Source organism: Neophocaena asiaeorientalis, unplaced genomic scaffold (genome assembly GCF_003031525.2).
Source record: "Neophocaena asiaeorientalis asiaeorientalis breed wild unplaced genomic scaffold, Neophocaena_asiaeorientalis_V1.1 scaffold344, whole genome shotgun sequence".
Taxonomy (NCBI): Eukaryota; Metazoa; Chordata; class Mammalia; order Artiodactyla; family Phocoenidae; genus Neophocaena; species Neophocaena asiaeorientalis.
Window position 1 is genome coordinate 141,850 of NW_020174693.1, and position 14,610 is coordinate 156,459.

The 14,610-nt window shown below is 37.6% G+C and overlaps 1 protein-coding gene across 1 annotated transcript in view; it reads left to right on the forward strand.

Moving 5' to 3' along the window:
- The window catches only part of ANKS1B (ankyrin repeat and sterile alpha motif domain containing 1B), a 711,904-nt gene that overhangs the window by 82,536 nt on the left and 614,758 nt on the right, over positions 1 to 14,610 (forward strand). The window contains exon 3 of the mRNA XM_024758913.1: positions 9,413 to 9,593. Within this exon, the coding sequence (XP_024614681.1) occupies positions 9,413 to 9,593 (181 nt within the window). The remainder of the gene's footprint in view (positions 1 to 9,412; positions 9,594 to 14,610) is intronic.

Here is a 14,610-nt window from a genome sequence, read left to right on the forward strand (position 1 = left end):
ATATACATATATACTGAAGATATATATTGAATACATATATTGAATCACTTTGCTGTATACCTGAAACTAACACAACATTGTAAATCAACTATACTTCAATTAAAAAATAATGAAACAAAATAAAATTGGATGAGAGAAAAACTAAACACTGTAAAAGCAATCTAATTAGAAAATGGACAACAGACGTGGAGAGACATGTCACTGCAGAGGGTATACAGATGGCAAATAAGCACATGAAAAGGTATTCAAATTTATAACAGATAAGGAGAAGCAAATTAAAATAACAATGGGATGTCACTGTACTCCAATCAGAATGGCTAAAATCAAAAGTAGTAACAACACCAAATGCTGGCAAGGATATGAATGGTACAACAAACCTGGAAAACAGTTTGGCAGTTTCTTAAAACATTAAACACATTACTGCCGTACTACCCAGCATGTGCACTCCTGAGAACCCATCCCAGCTATATAAAAACTTATGTTCACCAAAAGAACCTGTGCATGAATGTTTATAGCAGCACTATTCCTAATACTTGAAAACTGGAAGCAAACCAGATGTCCTTCAGTGGTTTAATTAAAGTGTGGTACATCCATAACATTGACTACTACTCAGCATTAAAAAAAAAAGCTATTGATACACACAACAGTTTGGATGAGTCTCTAGAAAATTACTATGGTGAGAAAAACCAATCCCTAAAGGTTACATGCTGTATGATTCTATTTGTTCATCATTCTTGGCATGACAAAATTATAGAAATAGAGAACAGATTAGTGGTTGCCAGGAGTTAAGGAGGAAATGGGAGCAGGAGAGAAGTAGGTGTGGCTGTAAAAGGGTAACAGAGGGATCCTTGTGGAATTATTCTTTTTCTTGGCTGTATCAATGTCTATATCCTGGTTGTGATGTTGTACTATAGTTTTAATTATCTGTGGGGAAAACCAGGAAAAGTGCACATGCAATTTCTCTGTATTATTTCTTACAACTGCATGTGAATCTACAATTATCTCCAAACAACTAGTGTAAAAAATTAAGTTGTAAAAATAAAAGCAACATGCACCTTTATTTGTAAAAAAATTTTCTTTCACTCACACAGTGATATGAACTTCTCATGTGGGCTGCTCAGAACCTGTCTTCTATAATCCATTGCATAATTAAACTCCTGCTGTTCTTAAACTGAAGCAAATCATTTAAAATTTTTTTTTAAAGAAACTAAATTTGGGAAATAAAGCTGGCCTTATTTTTAATTTTGGACACATTTGAATTTGACTTGAGCATCTTTGAAATACTAATGCATAGCTATTTGAAATGCCTAATTCAAAAAATACTTTTTGCGAGATGGTCATGACTATTTTAATGCTGGGGGAAGCTTCTATAAGAGTAAACCTCATGGTTTAGAGATCAAAGGCTCTCCAGTTCTTCAGTGTCTACACTGACTCCAGAGCTGCTTAACACTTGTATTGAATAAAACTAGAATAAAAATCACAGCTTTTATTACCCTTTCATGGCTGCATGTAGTCTTTCCAATTAAAGTTTGAATACGTTGTATGACAGGGGTCAGTTTTCTTAGGAAGATAAGTTCTATAGCTTTAGAAAAAGTCTTAATCATATTAACTATTATATCCATGATAAAAAATTGTACCCCATTTTAAAGTTTTTTTCCTTTCACTACAAAGAAAGAAAAATATAAACTGTTTCCAATTTGCATGACATCTATAATAAAAAGTTTAATAGTATCTACCCTTTACTGAGCTATTTTCTGCACTCCATCAAATCCCTTCTTTATACTGTTTTAAAAGTGATCAAGACAGAAAAATATGAGAATTCTAACTCAACATGTTGAACTGATCCCAACTATTTGCATCTTCTCCACCGTTACATGCAACTAAAATGGTAAAATAAATATAAAAATAAGAATAAATCCATAGTAGTGATGAAAAGCAGGGAGTGATGCTATTAGAGGCATTTGGGAACTTTTGAAAGATAAAAACAAATGGCTGAGTAATATCCCATTGTACATATGTGCCACATCTTCTTTATCCATTCATCTGTCAATGGGGAAGGGTAAGCTGGGATGAAGTGAGAGAGTGGCATGGACTTATACACTACCAAATGTAAAATAGATAGCTAGTGGGAAGCAGCCGTATAGAACAGGGAGATCAGCTCGGTGCTTTGTGTCCAACTAGAATGGTGGGATAGGGAGGGTGGGAGGGAGACGCAAGAGGGAGGAGATATGGGAATATACGTATACGTATAGCTGATTCACTTTATTATACAGCAGAAACTAACACACCATTGTAAAGCAATTATACTCCAGTAAAGATGTTAAAAAAAAATGGTGTTGGATTTAGGCAGGGATTAGTCCCAACAAGTAAAACACCTCAACAGCTTATACATGGAGCAGTTGACTTTATTTTCCTACCACATGGTAATAACTCTCTCAGTAAGGTGAAGTCAGGTGAAGCCCCTACTGTGGGAACTGGAGCAGGAGAGAGAAATGAAGCAGTATCCTAGGTAAACAAAAATGGTTTACCAGGAACACCAGATATTTGAGGAAAATTAGCAACCAAAAAGAGAGGAACCAAGATCAACAAATAAAGTAAATGACCTCTGAGAAAAACAAAAATTAATGCCAGAGAAAGACTGTAATCAGTTTCCTCAGAAAGATTTGGGAGATTATTGAACTCAGAAAATTAGGAACAGGTCATTTTTTAATGGAAAACAAGTTATTTTTTTAACTTGGAAAATAAGAAATGTTATTGAAAATTAAAAATAGGATCATCATACCTAAAGTCATAGTAATATGCCTAAATGTTTCATGCCTTAATCTAATTTGTTTTGATGTATTCCCCAGAGCCTAGAACAGTGCCTGACACATGGTTGATGGTCAGTGGTATTTTTTGAATAAATTATAGAACACCAAATAGTAAAATATCCCAGAATATAAAACAAGAAAGATCAAAGAGATACAATATCCATTTGATATGAATTCTAGACGTAGGAGAAGAAGCCACAACAGTCATTAAGAGAGTGTGGTACTAGCACAGGAATAGATCAGTGGGAACACAGTAGAGTCCAAAAATGTAAACCCAGTCTATATTTGGAAATTTAGTATATGATAAAGGTGGCATTTCAAATCAGTAAAGAAATGAGTGATGGTATTGGGACAGTAGGCTATCATTTGTTGGAAAAAATACTTAGAATTAAATTTGTCACCATGTACCATATACACAAAATATTTCAGGTTGATTAAAGTTCTAAAAATACTACTGGTCTAGCTTCCCATTTTTACCACCCCACCTCATCCCCATTTTAAAAAGTATAAGAAGGCATCTAATTTTATTGCCACTGACTTGACAGGACATTGTTTTGTGTTGATATAATTTATCAATGGGCCAGTGTCTAGGAAGTCTGTCATCTCCATGTATTTCTACTGATGCCACTTGCTAATCTTCTGACATTCAGCTGTTTTCTCTGGGAACTCATTCTGAACCTTGGTTTTGCTTGGATAATTTAATATCGCCATTGACTTCTGTTAGCACCACTTTTTCTTTGTGCTGACACCACTGTATCCCTGTAGTCCTATTTGACATTTTTTTAGGAGGTTGATGAGGTCCCTTTATAATTAAATTAAGTGAATTCAAATGACTTAAAATCCACTTAAATCCAAGTAAGTGGATTTTTTTAAATGTCCATTAGTTTAAATAATTTGAAAATAGCAGAGGAAACATAGAAGTGGATATTTGAAACTTAGGTTTCAATCCAGAGAAAATTTGGAAATAAATGTTCACATTACCTAAATCTCATTCTAGTTAGGAATTTTGTGTTCTCCTCTTATTCATATGTGAATCATATCTGTCTGGGTTACAGTAATGTTATGAAATTCTTAGTATTGCATCAGAACGTTGTATTTCACTTATATTTTGATACAGCATAAAGATATTCTTAGGAACTTGGTTCTGACTGATGAAGATAATCCAAAATAAGGGTAGAGGATGTGTGCTATCCTGTATGTGACACCAGTAAATTCACACATTAGTCCCTTTAAGGTAATAACTAAGCTGGCACTGGCTTCATTAATGTGGGACCAGGGCAGTCTCAATAGGCCCCACGCTAAGAAGGGCCCTATGCTTGGGGTTTAATGCTTTTGCATAACTGTCTAAAATTCTTAATTCTTATCTCTGAATTTGTATTTTGTAAGTGAAGTCTGTGGGAAAATGGATCATGTGCTGGGGCTTGGAGCCTTGGCTCATCTGTGGTCCCAGCTCCCACCATCTCCCCATATTACTAGGTAGGATTCTTGGCCACCTGACCCCCCAACCCTAGTGCTCCCAGCCAGCCCACCAACTGCTGATACAGCACTGAGACCCTGAGTGTGGGGATGGTCAAGATTGAGTATATGTACTGAGTTGCAGGGCAAAACCCCTGGGTGCCTGTGAGGGTCTCCTCTCATCCTGTAAGTGTCCCTGTGCCCAAGGGAATGCAACAGTAAGTGGCAAATAAAAGCACCATGACAGATCCAGAGAGAGACTATGGAATAAAGGAAAAACTTTTTCCCCTGCTTTTGGAACAAAGAGCCCCACATTTCCATGTTGTACTGCGTCCAGCAACTCCATGTAGCTAGCCTTGACTCACAGTCATTCATGTGTCTACTCAGTTTCAGGTCCTCAGAGATATTCCCTAATCACTGCATAGCAGGGATCACCAACCTTTTCTGTATGGGACCAGAGAATAAAATAGGCTTTGTGAGCCCTATGGTCTCTGCTGTAACTATTCAGCTCTGCTACAATCGCATGAAATATAAGTGAATGAGCATGACTATGTTCTGATAAAACTTTATTTATAAACATTGCAATTTGGGTTTTATATAATTTTCACCTGTCACTAATATTATTTTTCCATTTTTTTCAACCATTAAAAGATGTAAAAAATATTCTTAGCTCACATGCTTTACAAAAATAGTCAGAAGCCTGGGTTTGGCCCATGATCTATAGTTTGCTATCTCTAGTTAAGTAAATATGTGTGGGAACAAGTCCTTTGGAAGCTAGAGAGATATGAGTGCTGGACCATGGAGGCAGGGGAGATATTTTAGAGGTCCCACTTATCTTAAACATTAAAACTTGGCAAATTCCACTTGTAATTTCAGTGAATTTGTGAAAACACTTTTTTTTCTTATACTGAATGACTTAGCAGGATTCCATCAGAATAGTTTTTTAAAAATAGAATATATTAAAATGAAAGTTTAAGCAAATATTCCAGACCCATCCTCTTTTATCTCCATTTTTAATATCACTACCATCTCTTTATTCTTTTCTCCCATTGCTATTATTTCCCCACACAGATATCTCTTTTTTTTTAATAAATTTTTATTTATTTTATTTATTTATTTTTGGCTGTGTTGGGTCTTCGCTGCTGCACGCGGGCTTTCTCTAGTTGCAGTGAGCAGGGGCTACTCTTCGTTGCAGTGCGCAGGCTTCTCATTGCGGTGGCTTCTCATTGCGGAGCATGGGCTCTAGGTGCATGGGCTTCAGTAGTTGTGGCACATGGGCTCAGTAGTTGTGGCTCACGGGCTCGAGAGCACAGGCTCAGTAGTTGTGGCACATGGGCTTAGTTGCTCTGCAGCTCGTGGGATCTTCTTGGACCAGGGATCGAACCCGTGTCCCCTGCATTGGCAGGCAGATTCTCAACCACTGCGCCACCAGGGAAGCCCCGAGATATCTCTTTTTAATTCTCCCTCTGTCCTTTGTGTTTTGAGGCACCATCTACTTGTCTCTAGGTTTGAATACATGAACATTCCTTCCAATCTAAGCCCTTTGTGCTAACTACTTACGTAATCGTGAGTAAAACATTTCAGTGAGCCACTGCATTCTGTGGTAGTTAGGATAAGTAGTTCTAGGGCCACCACAGGCAAACCCAGAATCTCAATAGTTTAACATAAAGGATGTTTATTTCAACTTCTCATAAAGCCCAAGTTGGGTTGAATGACCCTACTTCATCTTGCAACTACATCATCTGGAGAGTAAGAGAGGGATGGAGAAGGCTCACTTCTACTAACAGGTCAATCAGTCAGTTACATGGCCTCAACCTAAATGCACATAAGGCTGGGAAATAAAAGGGAACCTAGCTTGTGGTTTTGTTGAGCACTAAAATGATGTGTAAAATGATCCCTTAAAACGGGGGTTGGCCAACTTTTTCTCTAAAGAACCAGACAGTAAATATTTTAGGTGTTGTGGATAATATGACCTGTGTCACAACTTCTCAAATCTATCATTGTAGTGTTGAGAGCAGTCAGAGACAATAAGTGAATGAATGAACATAGTATTCCAATAAAACTTTATTTTCATAAACAGGAGGCAGGCCAGATTTGGACCACAGGTCATAGTTTGCTGATCCCTTTCTTAGAGCATGACTAACATATAATTATTCTCATTTTTCATCATCTCAGATGCTCAGAGAACTTCGGGCAATGACTCCTCACTGCCTCAATGTTCCTGAAGCTGGCTAATGATAACCTATAGGCAGTTCTGAAGAAGCAAATAAGAATGAGGTCAGATGATCACTGATCAATGGTTTCTTCCCCTTAGAATTTCCATTAGCTTGTCTCCCTTCCTCCAGATATGTTATTTGAAGCTATGATACAGTGAGAGCATAGTACTCTGTTCAAAGAAAGAAAGGGAAATATCATGTAGATTTGCATAACCGTATAGACTAAGAAGTCTATTCTGAGTCCCGCTAGCATCCAAGCACATATCTTGTGTACTTCTGGTATAGGAGTGTATACATTTGTATTTCCCACAAAAATAACCTTATCATTTAGCATCTACCCAATTGAGAAATCTGTGAGCCACCCTAGACTCCTCCCTTAAAATCAACCTACACATCCAATCAGACGCCAACATCTAAAGAGCTATAACCACATTAGCATCTCCTAAAAACATCTGCTATCTCCAACACTGTTGCAGCTGCTTTACCTCAGGACCCCATTATGTCTTGGCTGGAATTCTGTAACATCCTCCTAATTAGTCTCCCTTCCTCAAATTCTGCCCGTACCTGTTCATTTTCTAAACTGCTCAAATGGTTTTACTGAAATACAAACCCAACTATGAAACCCTCTTGCTTAGAAATCATCCAGTGGTTCCTTAAAATATTCAGGTTAAAGACCAAACTCCTTAACATGGCATTAGAGGCCTTTATGATTTGTCCCCCTGCAACATCCAATATCTCATGGCTTGAACCCATCACTACCTTAGCATACTCTGCTCTACAGCCATACTGAACTGTTTGCAGTTTGCGCTCTCCTTCTCCCCATCCTCTTTTGTTTGCCTACCACTCTTGCTTCATCAAGAATCAACTCAGCCATCAATCACCTGCTTGTGGAAGCCTTTCCTAATCCCCTCCGTAAAGTAGAGGTTCACCTTTTATATTTTGTGTCCACTTATCATGACACTTATCACTCTACTGTACTATACTGACACATAATCCTTGGATTGCTTGTCTCTTCCCTCATGCACCATCCCTCCTCCCACTTCAAGTCTATAATCACCTGGAGAAGAGGGACAATGGCTTACTCATTTTATTCCTCTCATACTGCTTACCAAGGTATCCACAATTTAGTGTACACTCAGCAAATATTTGTACAATGAATTAATGCAGAAGAATAGTTTGTTTGCTTTTATGATTGCATAACAAATTGCGCTTTTCATGCATTTAAAACGTTGGGTGGTCAAGGTTCAGAAACGTATTTAAGACACATAAGTAAAGGAGTCATACGTATCAGTTGGCTTGATCCTTGTAATGTTTATGAGAGGGAACATTATATAAATTTGGTCTGTTGCCTTTATACAAAGTGAAACAAAAGCAAAACACAACACAATGAAACAAAACCACAATGATGGACATACCTGTGTTTCCATTGCAGCCAGTGTCATATTCCATGCCTTTTAATTGCTGTTATATAGTCTAGTAGAAAGAACATTGAATATGAATTGAGATTCAGTACCCCCAAGGAGAGACATTTCATGAGAAACCAAGTCTGACATTGAACCCCAGTCTTTCATACTCCAAAAGCAAATGAGTCCTATGTGGGTACTAATTTGAATTTCATTACTGAGTTCATGTGTCGTAATAATAAATGACTTACCCTCTTGTGTAACAATATATATGCCTTTCAACCTCTCCCATAAAAATAGTGCAATGGTGAAAGTATAAAGCATATTATGATAATCTGCACACCTTATGTAAAAAAAACTGTAAAATACATTTCAATATCATTGTCTATTTTAGATTATAGACTAAGTGCTGGGTACTTTATAAAAAAAAACATGATGAGCTGGAAGAGACAGGGTAACTTGAATATTCTGCAGGAAAATAATTGTGGAATTCAGTGATAAAATTAGCAAGTATTTTAGGGCAGTGAAAGTAAACCAAAAGTTTATTGTACTTTGGGGAAAGTAAAGTACAATAAACTCTATTACAAAGCGATTGTAGTTAATCTCTTATCAAGCATTACAAGAGATTGTTAATATTTCATTAATATGAATAAGAAGAATAAAAAGTAAGAAAACTTGGATTAATTCTTAGGAAATGTGCACAGTCCTGAGAGCCAAAAAGACTGCAGCTTTTCTGAAGGATGATGTTTGAAGCTCTGCTAAGCAGGAAGAAAAAAGTGAATATAATTAAAATTATGGAAAAAACCAGAAAACTGCTCTAGGGAACAATCCATTACTGATAAAGGGTATAGAATATATCTGCTGTTACTCCATGATTTTACCTTTTGTGTTTAAATTGACTTTTCTTGCTATTTGGAGGTTAATTTAAATCCTTAAAAAAAAAATCAAACTCCACTACAAATACCAAGTAGATTCTTAGATCCTGGAAAATGTGCTATACAACTTTACTTAATTCTAATGATAAAATTCCAGCATATGGTACTTGGGGACAATATCTAATGCCACCAATTCCTTGGACTATATAGAGAATAAAAAAAAATGGAACTGCCTTAATTATGTTTCAGTGTTGTAAGGGCCCTTTTATTATTAGATTCTATATCCTCAGAGTCTGACAAATGCCAAGTCCTTAATAAGTATTAGTTGAATGAAAGGTGACTCAAAATTGCAACATTCTGAATAGATCATTAAGAGAAATTCTGCACACTGTATTTTTGCAGTCTTCTGGGAAAATCTAACAAAAAGTCTAACTTATTTTATCAACTATGCCATGATATTTTTTCATTAAACAATTTTTTATTATTTAACTAATCAAGGGATTATTTAATGTCTCTCTGTGAAGCACAAGTATATTTTATATATAAAAAACACAGTTTAACTGAAAAATATCACTTAGATTAAATTGATGGGGAGATTGGGCTGAAGATGAACATGATCATATTAATACTCTCATCATGCTCATTTGTTTTAGCCTAAACAACGAACATCTATTGTGTCTTCTCTGGATTTTCATCGAATGAATCACGGCCAAGAATATTTTGAAATCAACACATCTACAGGGTGTACAAGCTTTACTTCCAGCCCTCCTGTTAGTCCACCCACCTCTTCTGTGGCAACCACAGAAGTCAAGAACGAGGGAACTGGCCATACAGGTAAAGTAGTCATTTATACAGCTATATTTTTGAGCTTTTAAAACCAAAGCCTTTATGAGTTAGGGGACGTAAGAGGAATCTTCATATAAATCTCATTGTGTTTTTCGTTCACCTACATGTGTGGCAATGTAGAGGCTTACCATTTTTGTCAGAGTGTGGTATAATATTCTTTTTGAATACACTAATGGCCTTTCAGTAGTTAGATATTAAAGATAGTGGTTTCATGCCAGGACTTTAATGGCACCACCCAAAATGTGTGGAGAAATGTAATCATCATCATATTTTCAGGTCTGACCTTTAAACAGAACCGAAATCTAACCTTTTAACAGTTGAAATGGTTTCGTATAGTATGTTACTATGGTTTCTTAATGTAATATGTCACCTCCATGTTACATCAAAAATTTTAGAATAGACTGATATTTAGTAATAATGTGGAAGGACAATGCTGAGTTGTTTTACGTTGAAAAGTAAAACTTTTAATTTCACAAAATAAAATGTTTAAGGTGGGCATTTATCTACTTAAAAAAGTAGCATTTCATTATCTTACACTTAGATGGTTTGTTACATATTGTATTTAAACATCTGAATATAAAGGCATTAGCACATGGTATATAATGAGAGATAACAAGTTCCTGAGTAAGTTCTGTCACTGATTTGCTAGATATTTTCCATCAAATCACTTAACTTCTCTGATTTTTAATTTGCTCCTCTGAAAAGGGGAAATAATATCTACTCTTTGGGTAGTTGTAGTAATAAATGAGCTTATTTATGTGAAGCATTTTGGAAACTATGAAAATTAATATTCTTACTTAGTATTATCATTATTGCTTAATATTAGTTTTTCTTCTTTAATATTATTTTGTTTGAAATCTATAGTAGTTTTAAGATAAGAAGAGCCTACTGTACATCTGTACTCATGCCAAGGTGGCTGACTTTTTCTTGACTTAAAAGTATAATCTAAATTAATGGGTAAATCTACTGTTTATTTTATAAATGATTGCATGCACAAAAAAAATAATCTTTATAAAAATGTCAAGTATTAATAGAACAAAGACTAATACATAACAACCTCACAAGCGAATTGTATGCTGCAAAACACTTCGAATAAGTGACCCAATGAATTTACTATAACAGAGAGCCATTTCAAAAGTAGCCTGAATTATAATTAAAGCTTCCTACTTGTTAGGCAACATATTATGTAATCTAAGTATCACTTAAGCATCATCAGAAAAAGGTGGGTAAAGGGGGAGACCTTTGGAGGTAGACAGACTTCGATGCTATGAATGGGTTAGCATTTAACTAGAAACATCACCTTAGTATTAATATGTAGCAGATAGATTTGAGTTGAGATGAGATTGGAGGTAGGGAGGTAGGGAGCAGCAATGGAAAATATAAATGGATTTGAGAGATACAAGGAAAGAGTAATCAACAGGTCATGGCAACTGATCAGAGGTGTGATGGTGAGGAAGAAAAGTTCAAGGAAAGCTCTAAAGTTTCTTGCTTAAGCAGATGAGTCAAATCTGACTGCCATTCTTTGAAATATGGAATGTTTTTAGATGAGAAGGAAGAGAGGGATGGGTCATGTAGGACCTAATATAAGCCATTTTAAGAACTTTGGCTTTTACTCAGAGTGAAATGGGGAGTAATTTCAGGTCTTTCAGGAGAGTGACATGATGTAACTTCTGTTTTATGAAAATTACTTCAAATCTTGTGTTGAGAATGGACTGGAGAAGGAGGATAAGTGTGAAAGCAGGAAGACCAGTAGGAGGTTATTGTAGCATTGCATTAAGATGAGAGAGGAAGTCAGTCAGCTCAGGTCAAAGGCGAAGCAGTGGAGGTAGAGAGAAATTAAGGGATGTTGGATGTATTTTTTAAGATTGAGCCTATAGGATTTCATGACAGAGTAGATATAGTGCATGAGATAAAGAGAAGAATTAAGGAAAACTGCAAGATTTTTGTCCTAAACAATTGTAAAAATGGTTTTTACTGTCGTCTAACATGAGACAGGTCCTGGGAAGAGCAGATTTTGTGAACAGGGAGAAATACCAGTTCATTTTTTTAAATTGAAGTATACTTGATTTACAATGTTGTGTTAATTTCTGCTGTATAGCAAAGTGATTCATTCTTTTTTTATATTTTCTTTTCCATTATGGTTTATCATAGGATATTGAATATAGTTCTCTGTGGTATACAGTAGGACCTTGTTGTTTATCTATTCTATATATAATAGCTTACATCTACTAAAATTAACCTCCCACCCCATCCCTTCCCCCCCCAAACCCCCTCTACCTTGGCGGTCACAAGTCTGTTTTCTATGTCCGTGAATCTGTTTGTGTTTCATAGATAGGTTCATTTGTTTCATATTTTAGATTCCACATATAAATGATATCATATGGTATTTATCTGACTTACTTCACTTAGTATGATAATCTCTATTTGCATCCATGTTCCTGTAAATGGCATTATTTTGTTCTTTTTTATGGCTGAGTAGTATTCTGTTGTATATAAGTATCACATCTTCTTTATGCATTCATCTGTTGATGGATATTTTGCTTTTATGCATGTCTTGGCTATTGTGAATAGTGCTGCTATGAACATAGGGGTGCATGTATCTTTTTGAATTAGAGTTTTGTCTGGATGTATGCCCAGGAGTGGGATTGTTGGGTCATATAGTAACTATTTTTTGTTTTCTGAGGAACCTCCATATAGTTCTCCATAGTGGCTGTACCAACTTGGATTCCCCACCAACAGTTTAGGTGGGAATGGGAGTTCATTTTAAGTTTGAGATACCTATTAGATATCTGAATAACTGTGTCAAGTAGGCAGCTGAAGTTTCAGTCTGAAGACAAAAAATGTGAACATTATCATTACATAGATAATATGGAGTAAGTGTAGATAGAGGACTGAAACCTGAGCTTGATGAAAGAGGTGATAAAAGGTGACAACAGCAAAGGAGTGTGAGAAGGAACAAGGTAGGAGGACATCTTCTGGTGAGTGCTGTGTTACGAATTTAGATGACGTAAGTTATTAAGAAGGAGGGAATGGGAGGGGACATTCAAGGTGGCAGAGGAGTAAGACGTGGAGATCACCTTCCTCCCCACAAATACATCAAAAATACATCTACATGTGGAACAACACCTACAGAACACCTACTGAAGCCTGGAAGAAGACCTCAGACTTCCCAAAAGGCAAGAAACTCCCCACATACATGGGTAGGGCAAAAGAAAAAAGGAAAAACAGAGAGAAAAGAATAGGCACAGACCTGCACTAGTGGGAGGGAGCTGTGAAGGCGGAAAAGTTTCCACACACTAGGAAGCCCCTTCACTGGTGGAAACAGAGAGTGGGTGGGGGAGAATCTTTGGAGCCATGGAGGAGAAAACAGCAACAGGGGTGAAGAAGGCAAAGTGGAGAGATTCCCGCAGAGAGAATCAGTGCCGACCAGCACTCACCACCAGCCTGAGAGGCTTGTCTGTTCACCTGCTGGGGCGGGTGGGGGCTGGGAGCTGAGGCTCGGGCTTCAGAGGTCAGATCCCAGGGAGAGGACTGGGGTTGGCTGCATGAACACAGCCTGAAGGGAGCTAGTGCGCCACAGCTAGCGGGAGGGGGTCCGGGAAAAAGTTGTAACTTCGTAAGAGTCAGGAGAACATTGTTTTGGGGTGTGTGAGAAGAGGAGATTCAGGGCACTGCCTAAACGAGCTCCAGAGACAGGCACAAGCCACGGTTATCAGCACGGACACCAGACACAGGCATGAAACGCTAACGCTGCTACTACAGCCACCAAGAATCCTGTGTGGAAGCACAGGTCACTATCCACACCTCCCCTCCTGGGAGCCTGTGCAGCCCCCACTGCCAGGGTCCCATGATCCAGGGACAGCTTCCCCAGGAGAACACATGGTGTGCCTCAGGCTGTTGCAACGTCACACTGGCCACTGCTGCCACAGGCTTGACCTGCGTTCCATACCCCTCCCTCCCCCTGGCCTCACTGAACCAGAGCCCCCTAATCAGCTGCTACTTTAACCCCTTCCTGTCTGGGTGAGGAACAGACGCCCTCAGGCGACATACATGCAGAGGTGAGGCCAAATCCAAAGCTGAACCCCAGAAGCTGTGTGAACAAAGAAGATAAAGGGAAATCTCTCCCAGAAGCCTCAGGAGCAGCGGATTAAAGCTCCACAATCAACTTGATGTACCCTGCACCTGTGGAATACCTGAATAGACAACAAATCATCCTAAAACTGAGGCAGTGGACTTTGGGAGCAACTGTAGACTTGGGGTTTGCTTTCTATGTCTAATTTGTTTCTAGTTTTGTGTTTATCTTACTTTAGTATTTAGAGTTTATTATCATTGGTAGGTTTGTTTATTGATTGGGTTGCTCTCTTCCTTTTTATTTTATTTTATTTTTATTTACTTATTTCTTTTGCGGTACGTGGGCCTCTCACTGTTGTGGCCTCTCCTGTTGCAGAGCACAGGCTCTGGACGCGCAGGCTCAGCGGCCATGGCTCACGGGCCCAGCCGCTCCGTGGCATGTGGAATCTTCCCGGACCGGGGCGTGAACCCGTGTCTGCTGCAGTGGCAGGCAGACTCTCAACCACTGTGCCACCAGGGAAGCCCTATTTTATATATATTTATATTTTTTCCTTTTTCTCTTTTGTGAGAGTGTATGTGTATGCTTCTTTGTGTGATTTTGTCTGTATAGCTTTGCTTTACCTTTTGTCCTAGGGTTCTGTCGGTCCAGTTTTTGTTCTTTTTTTTTTGTATAGCTTTTAACGCCTGTTATCATTGATAGCTTTGTTATTTGGTTTGGTTGCTCTCTTCTTTCTTCTTTAAATTTTTTATTTTTAATAATTTTTTAATGACCTTATTTTATTTTATTTAATTTTCTTTCTTTCTTTCTTTCTCCCTTCCTTCCTTCCTCCCTCCCTCCCTCGCTCCCTCCCTCCGTCTCTCTCTCTCTCTCTCTCTCTCTCTTTCTTTCTTTCTTTCTTTCATTTTTTTTTTTCCTTTTTTTTTTAAGCCAGTG